This window comes from Chiloscyllium punctatum, chromosome 3 (assembly GCF_047496795.1).
Source record: "Chiloscyllium punctatum isolate Juve2018m chromosome 3, sChiPun1.3, whole genome shotgun sequence".
NCBI classification, from domain to species: domain Eukaryota; kingdom Metazoa; phylum Chordata; class Chondrichthyes; order Orectolobiformes; family Hemiscylliidae; genus Chiloscyllium; species Chiloscyllium punctatum.
The window spans coordinates 100,639,724-100,652,232 of NC_092741.1; the positions used below are offsets into that span (position 1 = coordinate 100,639,724).

The 12,509-nt window shown below is 39.6% G+C and overlaps 1 protein-coding gene across 1 annotated transcript in view; it reads left to right on the forward strand.

Annotated features, from left to right (window-relative positions):
* The first annotated feature begins 736 nt into the window (after positions 1-736).
* Positions 737-12,509, forward strand: part of rp1l1a (rp1 like 1a) — a 29,647-nt gene continuing 17,874 nt past the window's right edge. Inside the window, exons 1-3 of the mRNA XM_072557533.1 lie at positions 737-988; positions 4,779-5,427; positions 10,302-10,473. Coding sequence (XP_072413634.1) covers positions 4,798-5,427; positions 10,302-10,473 — 802 coding nt within the window. The 5' untranslated portion in view covers positions 737-988; positions 4,779-4,797. The remainder of the gene's footprint in view (positions 989-4,778; positions 5,428-10,301; positions 10,474-12,509) is intronic.

Consider the following 12,509-nt stretch of genomic DNA (forward strand, 5'->3'; position numbering starts at 1 on the left):
TAGGTGGGAAAGCCATACGCTTAATTCTCCAGGCCCTCTTCAAATATGCTAAATGGGCAGATAACTTGAATATTAACAGCTTTGCTATACCAAGGAAGGTATTGAAGGCCATACTGATCGCTCACCCTATGTTCCAAGCATCTCAGATTTCAACCTTATAACGATACCCTAGAATTGTCAGGAATAAACATTGACCTAGACACTGCTGTGAGACGCTTGATGGATAAAACATACAGACAAAAGGTTCAACACTATGTGTCTAGTGCTAGAAAGTGGGATATGTGTAGATTTAGCATAGTTTCAGTGGTACAGACTCAGTGGGCTGAATGGCCTCTTCTCTACTCTATGATTCTGCATGTCTTTTTTTTGCATTTTTTAAAAATTGAAATGAGGAAAAAAAATTGTTTGAAAATCCAAAGAGAACCAAAACACTTGATGTGGTGGTAATTGAAGTGTGTGTGATGAGTCTGGCAATTTCTACAGTGCTGAGGTAGAAACAGCAGCCTTAACATGATGAATGGAAGATGCACTAAGAGAAAAAATACATATGTGATACATTGAGGGTCTATGGAAATTTTATAACATTTGAAGGGCCCTCAGAAGCAAAATAGTGAGAGCCTTGGTCTACAATCTTTGTACATGCTGTAATCTATGGGTTAATTATGTGGAATACAGACGTCTCAAATAATAATCTTCTTATGCACAAGCTAATCTTCTCCATAAGAATCTACACAGAGAAGAAACTGTTGCCAATTCACAAGACTGTATTCATTTAGATGATTTTTACATTGGATCATAAGAAATATTTTGATATTTAGAAACGCTAAAAAATACTGCAGCGCTGACAATACAAATGAGTTACAGAATATAGATATTCATCCAATGCTATGTAGGAGTTAAGCTGGGTTCTAGTTCTGATCAGACAGACACACAGAAAAGGACAAGCAAGTTAAAATAGGTTGAGAATGGAATTAAATCCATCATAGAGGTAAGTGGGACCTGAATTTAAAGAAATATTTATAAAGTATCATAATACTGTGCAGCAATTCCAAATGTAATCTGTTTTGTTTCTTTATTTTTTAATCAAAGTTAAGACTAATTGCATGGTTTTTACTTCATTTTTTATTTACTGAATAGTAAATCAATTTATCTTCACATATATAAAGTAAAAACACAAATATTAATGAAAATATAATTTTCTTGCAGTTTCTATAAACTCAAATTGCATATTAATGCAAATTTTTAAACACTTTATGAATTTTTCCAGAGCTTTTAAAGCTTGTGCTCAGAAATTGGATGGTTTGTAGTTTGATGATTGACATTAGAAGACTGGTCAGGTCCTCGTGATTGTCAGTCATGTTGATGAGTACAGTTGGGTTCGCCTTCACAGTGGACTGTGTATTCGGCTCAGCCTGTTCACTGTAGTGAAGTATCTACATTTTTATTGAAAAGTTGCACAACTGAGGTATCATGATCCCTTGTGAAGTAAGTTGAACTTCTCTCATATTACTTTGATTTAGAAGTTTTAGTTTACAGGTCATCAGATTACAATGAAAACGTTCCTGGACCTTCTTACCATTCATTTAATGCATGTAGTTATCATGTGCAAGAAGCAATTTGTCATTAAAGTTAAATAGTAGTGGCTGTAATACTTCTGCGTAGTATGGACGGAAGTATTTTTTTCCCTGTAGATGTGTTTTAAAAGAAATTTCAAAATATTTTCAGATAGGTTGTATTGAACAATACTATTGAACAGTATTGAACTAATATATATTTAAAAACGATTGCAGTTTACTTCATATTCTACCTTATGATATTGATATTTAGAGCACATTTTGAAAAATCAATTTCTGTTCTAATTACAAAATGTGACATTAGAATGACAATGTAACCTGGAAACATGAGATTTCATTAAAAGGTTATAAACATTATTTGAATGCATTAAATAGGCAATTAATATTATTGTGAAAGCCTGTCTTTCCATGTAAACTTAAGCATCTTCCAAGCTAATTTATATTTGATCTTTGAAACTCTTAAGTTGGATTTTCCAGATGTGGAAAAAACCCTGCTGAGTTAGAGATGGGGCAGGCCCTGTGTTCAACAATTCTGGTGAATGCTGAGCACAGCAAGTTGCTGAATGTTAGCAGTACTTGCACTGCTGCTGAATTGTCCACCTCAGTAGACAGGCAGGAGGCTGGAAGAACACAGCAAACCAAGCAACATCAGGAGGTGGAGAAGTTGACGTTTCGGATGTAACCCTTCTTCAGGACTGGGTGTGTGTGTAGGGGGACCTGCAGATAAAGGGAGTGGTGGGGGACAGGGTGGTGAAGTGGGGATAGGTGAAGACAGGTAGAGGGTCTGACCTGGTTGGTCAATGGGAGGAATGAATCCAGTTGGTGGCTGGTAGGATTGGAAGGGAAAGATTGTAGATGGGCGAATTCATGAGTCGTGAACTCGCAGATACCTAGGATTTACTGCATTTGAACTGAAATACTTTCATGTGCAAATACCCTTCCTGACTTGCTTTAGTCATGTGACTTCTGCAGTGAGGCACTCAGTTCAGACAGCCACTTGCAGCCAATTCAAAGAGATGGTATAAATGATACTATTTTGATACGAGTTTGTCACGTGGCATCGGAAGGCGCTGGCATTGAGTGCTCAAGAACTGTACAGGTTGTACCCTCTCATAAACCAGGATCATTGTTCTCTCCACCAACATTTCGATCCGACAAGTCCATGTTGGTATCATTAATAGTAGTTAATGGGTTTCATCTGTTGATGCTAAATCCAGTCTCCTCCTTGCAGTTCACCTTGAGTATAAATTGTGCATTGATAAAAAAAAGATGTACATTGTCAGAGTTGATTTGCTGGATCATAATGTATGGGTTATGAAAATTATGAGGGGCATGGATAGGGTAAATAGGCAATGGGTAAATAGGCAATGTCTTTTCCCTGGGGTGGGGGAGTCCAGAACTAGAGGGCATAGGTTTAGGGTGAGAGGGGAAAGATATAAAAGAGACCTACGGGGCAACTTTTTCACACAGAGGGTGGTACGTGTATGGAATGAGCTGCCAGAGGAAGTGGTGGAGGCTGGTACAATTGCAACATTTAAAAGGCATTTGGATGGGTATATGAATAGGAAAGGTTTGGAGGGATATGGGCTGGGTGCTGACAGGTGGGACTGGATTGGGTTGGGATAACTGGTCGGCATGGACGAGTTGGACCAAAGGGTCTGTTTCCATGCTGTACATCTCTATGACTCTAAGACTCTATGACTTTACCTGTCTTCATCTATCCCCACTTCACCACCCTGCCCTCGCCTTCTCCTTTATCCGCAGCTCCCCCCACCCCAGTCCTGAAGAAGGATTACACCTGAAACATCGAATTCTGCACCTCCTGATGCTGCCTGGCTTGCTGTGTTCTTCCAGCATCTACAATTTATTTGTCTTTCACCTAGTTTTAAAGTGAGGCAGCTACAATTGTCCACCTTTAAATTGGTGGAATGCTAATCAATTCTGGCTTTAATGTTTCCTGTAATTGGTTGTAGAGACTATTTTCCCATCTCAGCATCCCAAATAATCCTGCAGTTTCCACTGCTGCATCTGTTTCCTAAACGATTATACATAAACTACATTCCAAATCTTGATCACTTTTCTATCCTCAGGATATTGACAATACTGGAAAAACAATTCTTTTATTCATTTCTAGTTGCAGTAAAACCATTCAAGTCTACAACAAGCATATGCAGGACAAAGCAAATCAGACTGTAATGGCAAGTTACTTTCCTCATAGAATAATATTGAACCATTGGGCTTTTGTGACATTCCACAGCCTTTATGATCACGAGTCCAATTCTAATTTATTCAGCAGGAGGCAATAGATGAAGATAGTAGTAAATTTGAGTCAGTTGTTCCCTTATATCCATAGAGTTTGAAGAACTTACTGTCACACTCAAATAGATTTTCCCAAGAGCTTCAGAAATCTAGTGTCAGGATTAAATGGAAGAATCAAGCCCATTCTTCCTGGCAATATGAGCAACTGAGCAAACTTCCCAGAGGCAGTCTCTTTATTGGCTGCCTCCACACTTGTTGTCCCAGTGCTGCCAGGCCAATCAGAGGGATGTCAGTACTGGAGCCTCAGCAGCCCCACCAGAAGAAATGGACACTGCTGAGGAAGGTTATAGACCTGAGGTGTACTAAATATTGAAGCAGCTGCCAGAGGTGCAGTTCAAATAAAAGATTATTTCTTTGATGAAGCCAGCCTCAGAGCAGAGGGAAAACATCTTTCCAGGAATCATTTGGGATGGGATCTAGGCCTTCTGTACTCATGACCCTGTCAATCATTTTTTGGCAACAATAACTCCTTCAACCAGTGCCTTGATTGAGCCAGTGGCCTCCCTTCATAGTGGGAGCTGCATTCCATGGACGCTGCTGTGACTGTCAATTTGCCCCATTCATGACTCAGAAATCTCACTTGGATGCTGGTGATCTTGTTTCCCTATGTAAGTTCCCAGTCAGTGTCAGGGACTTCAAACTGGGCTTTTTTCTGTTTTCTCAGCCCCTCTGCCACCGCTGGGGCAATAAAATTCATCCCTCTGCTTCTAGGTTTTAATGGCCAATGAGGCAAATTACTGATGGATTGCTGGTCCAAGCATGAGTCAGCATTGCTGAAGACAAGCAAGGCAAAATTATTGTGGCAAAATCTATAGTCAAGCTGGGTTGTAATGAAAATGCATTTCTTTGAATTAAGTTCTAAGATATATAACTCTTTTCCCTCAGGTTTACCTAACAGACGAGGATGAATCAAGTGCCTCTGAATTATTCTTCTGCTACTTATGCATTCAACTTTGAGCATCCTTTGCATATAGCAAACAAGACCACCAACTTAACTGAAATAACTCCAGCAAAGAAAATAACCTTCTACAAAAGTGGTGACCCTCAGCTCACTGGAGTGAAGATGACTGTAAACAAACGAACCTTCAAGACCTTTGATGCTCTCTTAGATGATCTCACCCAGAAGATTTCACTTCCGTTTGCTGTACGAACAGTGACTACCCCACATGGAGTTCACAACATCAACAGTTTAGAGCAGTTGGAAGATGGAGGCTCATATATCTGTTCTCATAAAAAATATGTCAAACCAATCAATATGGACGTAACTGGAAGAAAACCGGCTACATGGCAGGGCAATAACCCAAGGGGTACCCATCAACATGCCACAAAGGGAGGAAAGCAGGAAGCTGGTGATGTACATCACACTCAAATGGGACATAAAAATATAATTCTTATTAAAAATGGGAATGTCGACATTCATTACTCAATTGTTCTCCACAAGAAAAATACACACAATTTCAGAAGTTTTCTTGAAGAAATTTCTGAGCTCATGCAGTACAATGTGAGGAAACTTTATACAATGGATGGAAAAAATGTAAGTATTTGCATAGTCCTATCAAATGTTAGAATTTACAATTGCAAAACATGTGTTGACCCTGATTACTCACTCAGGATTAAACACAAACTTGAGGGATGGCAATTTGAGGGAAAGCAATTGTGCTGACAAAGATGTCTGGTACATTAGACATTGACTAGGACATTGGGATTTTTGTTTGTATCAGCTCTGGATGCCAATTCTAGCTTTTCAAAGTAATGGTTGGAACTATAGATCAATTTTCAGTGTGGATGTGAAATATCATAACAATTTAAGAAATAGAACCAGGAGGAAGCCTTAGTGACTCTTGAGAGTTCTACACCATTAAATAAGATGCAAGCTGAATCTGTACATTAGGTTCACTCTTCTGCTCCATCCTTGTCCTCCTTGGTTACCTTAGTGCCCAAAAATGAATCAATATTTATTGAACAAACTTATTGACTGAGTATTCACAAATTGCTGGGTCAGAGAATTCCTAATATTCACAACTCTTGGAGTGAAGACATTTTTTCTTTTCACAGTCCTAACTGACCATCCCTTTATCCTGGGACTATATGTTGAGTTCTAAAATCTTCAGTCAAGAGAAGTGACCTCAAAGTATATGCTCTGATAAACTATGAATTTTCAATGCCTCAAAGAAATCACTTCTCATTCTTTAAAGTTCCAGAGAATATAACTCTATTCTCCTCAAACACTCTTCATAAGATAACCCTTTCATCCCAGGAATCAGTGTAGTCACATTTTGTTGCATTCCCTGCTCAGATAAAAAGGCAAAAACTACACATAGTTCTTCAGATTGATCTCATCAAAACCCAGCATAATTGCTACAAGACTTCCTCAGCTGTTAATCCCAAAGTGTTAAATCTCAAAGATGTTCATTTACAAATGCTTAACAAACCTTAATGATTTGATTTCCTACATTAAACTTACTCAAATTTAGTAACCACTGCTCTGAATGCTGTTTAAATGTTTTACTTCTTGATAGCAGGTCTGCTTAATTTACACTAAAGAAGTTTGTGAGCATTTTGACAACATGCATATGATCTTACTTTGCTTACTTTTGATCTCAAACACACCCTGAACATTTGTCCTCCTCAAGTGAGTTAGATTAGCCTCTCAACAGGGATTTGTATGCTTATGAGCAAGCTGTGTTTTTAATTATTGATTAATTTGCTTACCGACTGTCCAAGCACGATAGGTCTCATCAGTATGATGTATTACATCAATGTTCACCATGTCACATTAATGATGATGGTCTAATAATCACTTATTTCTCAGGAATTGAAGAACTCCATGAGTTTGTCCATTTAAAGAGTAGGTATTACAGAAATCAACTGATTTCAGTATGTGCTGCTTGCAAAATCAAAGCAGGCTAACTACCAGGAAAAGTTGCAATACTGTATGCATACAGCACCCAGAGTCCTTAAAGTTAAAGTCTCTTAAAGGCAAGCTACACAGGCAACAGCTAGAAGAATAGCAGCAGCAGTGCCTCTGGCACTGACAGTGATGGAGATGGGGAGGTGGAGTAGAGGCAGTGGAAGGGACAAGTTCTGTGTAATGTCTTTGTAAACCTGGAACTAGGCATTTACATATTCCCTGATGATGAAAGGATGCCATCTGGCAAATCGATAAAATCACCTAATCTTGGATGGCATAGTCATCAACATCCTCCTATATAGCATTCCACAGGTTTCCTTCATCAAACTCCTATGCTCTGGAACTTGGCTAGCAAAAGAACATTCTTACCCTATGGTGCTGACAGCCATCTCCTCTGTATAGTACAGAAGATACTGGTGTCCTTTTAGAATGTAGATGATTTCATGTGAAGGTATGTCCACTGACATTAACTATTGTGAGGTCACCTGGCCCTTAGGGCATTGCTACCAGGTCCTTTGGCCCAGAATCCTAGAACTGACCTTCCTAATCATCAAATCCTGCTCCCTTTCAAGTTTGATCCTTTGGAACCTCCTTCAGAACCAAGAAATTTCACCACCTTTTCACCTATAACACTTCAGTATCACATGCATCACTCTGAAACTCCTTTCCTGTCCTACTATTCAATTTTCTGTGTTCTAAGTTGCACCAATTTTTCCCTTTGGCCTGCTTTTAATGGTTCTCAAATAATGTTACTTGGAAGCCTTGCTGAAGGCAGAGGAAATTGTCGGGATTAAAAGAAACAAAGTAATACAGGATCCACTTGGCCAGATGCTAGAATCATATGGATGAGATGGTTACACCAAGTTTGTTTGTTGCCCAATTTGATCAAAGTGAATTTAGGCCAATTGCAGAATGCTATCTCCATACCCAAAAGCTAGGTTAAACCAATTCGTCAATCTGTGAGCATTAGCCTATGTGGTACTTTTCAAATGCCTTCTCAAATCCAAAAATACTACATCTCCTATTCCCTCTTATCTAGCATGCTATCAACACCCACAAAAAGCTTTAAGAAATAATGTGAGGAGCTTACTGAAAGATAAGTGTATTGACTGGAGAAACATAGAAAAATCATACATTAATCTTTAAAAGCAACCAACAAACATTTGGACCAGGTGAAAAATTATTAATCTTAGATAGCGTATATCTGAAAATTTTCAGATATATTTTTCACAAAGTGCAATTTACCACAAAGTTTCTGAATGACAAGGAAGCTATGGGGAATCTAACAAAATGGTGAAGGACACAATTACAAAATTTGAAGTTGACTCAAAACCTTTCAGCATCTTTAAAGGAGTGCATTTGACGGCATCATGAAGACATAGATAAGTGGTAGAATAAGTGAACACAAGCCAGATGAAATTGATTGCACAGAATTGTGAACATTTTGGAAGAAAGTACAAAGAGAGGCAAAAAAACATAATTCTAAAGGCAGTGCAGGAACAGCGAGATCTGAGTATATTTTCACAAATCAGTGTGGTAGGGCATATTGGGAAAGGGGTTCATAAGGTATATGAAAAGCCAAGAGTCCTGGTATTTACAAAGTCAAAGAGTACAAAAGCCAAAGCAATTACAGTGTAACTTTATAAAACACTGGATTGAGGCTACCCAGAGTATTGTGTCCAGTTCTGTGCATCACAGTAATGGTGTAATGTAAAGGCATTAGAAAGGATTTCAGAGCATAGTTCCAGAGATAAGGGACTTGAGTTATGAGGAAATTAGCTGAGGCTGCTTTTCTTAGGGACAAGAAGGTTGAGAGGAGGTTTGATAAGAATATTAAAAATTAGGAGAATCAGGACAGAATAAATAAAGAATAACTGTTCCCATTGGCAAAGATGTAATAAATTAGAGGACATCAATTTAAGGTAACTGCAAAATAAACAATGGTGATAAAATGAAAATCTTTTGATGCAATGAATGGATGGGATCTGGAATGCACTGCCTGAGAGTGTGGTGGGCACAGATTTAATTGTGTCTTTGTAAAAGTTATTTGGTAATGGTCTGAAGAGAAATACACTTGCAGGACTAGAGGGAAAAGTTGGGAGAGTGTGAAGCAGCTGAGCTGCTCTTACAGAAAGCAGGCATAGACCCAGTGGGTTAATGACTTCCTTCTGTGCTGTAATGATTCTATGATTCTGTAAGACCTTTCATAACTTTCAAATCTTGGTTAGATTTTGCTTTAGCCACTCCTACTCCACTGGACATACAATCAGTATCACAGGCTTCTCTTCATGGACATAGTTATCCTACTATGGAATCATCCTGTTGAATCAGGGCCAAATGTTCCCAGTGTCTTTTCTGCCTTTCCGAATGTCTTTAGAATTATTAGCAACTTTTACAATTGTTCCAAACTGTTTCAACTTCATTTTTCTTCAATTTTTTGCTGCCTCGTTGTCACACAAATAGTCAGTGAATTGCATTCTATTGTCATTTATGTATTTTATAGAAAGTACTGTTCTGAAATGCTACGATTGTCTTGCAGTGTTCCATATAATGAATGGATAGCCTTATCTTGGTGAATACGATATTCTGAGCAATCTAATTTTTACATTTTGTTTTTTTAGTTTATTACAGATATAGAATAATCAAGTTAAAACATTATGCATTGTAATAAAATCATGGTCTGAGTTAGGGTTAATGCTGCACCGTGTGTGAATTCAAATACTCATCCAGTGTCTTCCAGCAGCTACCCTGTTAATCACCCTATGGGAACAGTAAATAAATCCAGGAAGATAGGAAGTGTAGCAATGCTGTGCCACCAGTTAATCAAAATACTGAATTTAAGACCCATGCACAGCTCCCACCCTCTCTCCAGTAATAGCATATCCCTCCCTCTCCCCCGGTTACTCATAAGTCTTGCTAGAAATTACACTCTGAAAGGGCAAGTACTTCTATCCATTATATTCAGGAGCAACACCTCACAGACTGAACAGTCAAAGATTCCATTGCTGCAGCAAAGCAAGGTCATTATTCCTGGAGGGATTTATCAAATTTTTAAGCATTTCCTTGTAAAGAAACATTACAGTCATCCCGTTCTTTCAGAGTTTGGAATTTTCTTTGTTGAGTGACAGGATATCACCCTGATTTTCATCACTTTCAAGAGAAGCATACCTCTGTTTCATCCCCACACCTTATCGTCATCCCCAAGGATGGCAGAACCACTCTGCATAATCAAATTACACCATCCCTGGGATTGCAGATAGGTTCTCTGGCAGACTAAACACGTGGACACAACACCTGCACTCTGCCCACTTGAAAGTTTCCCATGGAATTTCAGTCATTGCTGTGTCCACCAGTCTTTTTTCCATTTTTCTTGATTTCTTACCAAGAAGACGAAATATGGCTTACCTGTCAACAAAAAATAAAATGACCAAACTCTCGACACATTTTATAATGGAAACTATTTCCTAATCTGAAAAAAGATCATTGATTTTTTACAGGTCGACACCCTGCAGGCTCTTTTTCATTGCCCTGGTATTCTGGTGTGTGTTGGTCATGAAGCACTCAAACCAATTGTGAATGAAAAATTCAGAAGAAGACTTTCTGAAAAGCTGCCTGACTTGTCAAGACGATCTTATATTGATAACCAATCCATTGATATGAAAACAAATGGTTCGTAATTTTCTTTCATTTATTTTACTAAAATATAAAAACTTAATGTAGCTGTGATCAGAACCAAAGCTATGAATCATAGGATGTTCAATTAACCCACATGACTTTAATTCAAAGGTTGTTAAATGAAAAGCTCCAACTGTAAAAGTTTGGCAAGCTTCGTCTTTTTACAGACGATTTTAAGTTTCGAATTTCCTTTAATTTTACTTCAACAAACTCCATGCATGTGGAAAATTTGCAAAAGGAAACTACCTTGAAAGCTGGACTGCTGCAAATTGGAAAACTGGGGAAAGTTGGCTATTCTTAAAGGCCATTGTGAAAAATTAACTGTGAGTTGCTTATAATTGGACTGCTAAATGAAGGAGACAGCACAGTTTGTGGTATCATGTAGTAAAGTGAGTAGAATGAAGGGTGATCCTGCGAGGTTTTAATTCATACCCACACTGAGTGAAAGGAAGACCTAACCTATGGGAGGCCTAGCAGCATGATCCAAGGTGTGAAGTGCAAACAGGCCAAGATAATTGATAAAATTGCTTATATTGTGTAACACATTATGTTTAAAAGAATCTACCTAAATTACATGTCAATGCTTAATTTTACTTGATCCGTAAACTGCAAACCTATTTACATTGAAAATACAACACAAAAACAAAAATAAAAATAAGAAATATTGGAAATGCTCAGTAGGTTAGGCAGCATCAGTTGAGAGAGGAACAAGATTATCACTTAAGGTCAAAGAACTTTCATAAAATTTCATGAACCAGAAATGTGGTCTAACTGGTCTTCAAAACAAGAGGTTATCCTAATCACATATAGCTGCACTGCTCTTCTATCCTTTCCCTACAAGCTAACCTTGAAATTTGTTCTTAAATATTCCCATAGAGCTGAATGTTCCTGGCCCTTTGGTAACAGCTAACCATTTAATAGTCATGTACACAAAGAGGCATTGTAACTGTAGCTGAAAATGTGTTGCTGGAAAAGCACAGCAGGTCAGGCAGCATCCAAGGAGCAGGAGAATCGACGTTTTGGGCATAAGCCCTTCTTCAGGAATGAGGAAAGTGTGCCAAGCAGGCTAAGATAAAAGGTATGGAGGAGGGACTTGGGGGAGGGGCGTTGGAAATGCAATAGGTGGAAGGAGGTTAAGGTGAGGGTGATAGGCCGGAGTGGGGGTGGGGCCGGAGAGGTCAGGAAGAAGATTGCAGGTTAGGAAGGTGGTGCTGAGTTCGAGGGTTGGGACTGAGACAAGGTGGGGGGAGGGGAAATGAGGAAACTGGAGAAATCTGAGTTCATCCCTTGTGATTGGAGGGTTCCTCGGTAGAAGATGAGGCGCTCTTCCTCCAGCCGTCGTGTTGCTATGGTCTGGCAATGGAGGAGTCCAAGGACCTGCATGTCCTTGGTGGAGTGGGAGGGGGAGTTGAAGTGTTGAGCCACGGGGCGGTTGGGTTGGTTGGTCCAGGTGTTGCAGAGGTGTTCTCTGAAACATTCCGCAAGTAGGCGGCCTGTCTCCCCAATGTAGAGGAGGCCACATCGGGTGCAGCGGATGCAGTAAATGATGTGTGTGGAGGTGCAGGTGAATTTGTGGCAGATATGGAAGATCTTGGGGCCTTGGAGGGAAGTAAGGGGGGAGGTGTGGGCGCAAGTTTTGCATTTCTTGTGGTTGCAGGGGAAGGTGCCGGGAGTGGAGGTTGGGTTGGTGGGGGGGGGGGGGGGTGTGGACCTGATGAGGGAGTCACAGAGGGAGTGGTCTTTTCAGAACACTGATAGGGGAGGGGAGAGAAATATATCCCTGATGGTGGAGTCTGTTTGGAGGTGGCGGAAATAACGACAGATGATACGATGTATATGGAGGTTGGTGGGGTAGTAGGTGAGGACCAGTGGGGTTCTGTCCTGGTGGTGATTGGAGGGGCGGGGCTCCAGGGCAGAGGATCGGGAAGTGGAGGAGATGCAGTGGAGAGCGTCACCGATCACGTCTGGGGGGAAATTGCAGTCTTTGAAGTTGGCACCTGACCTTTATTGTTTTGGAAGTCTTTATTGTG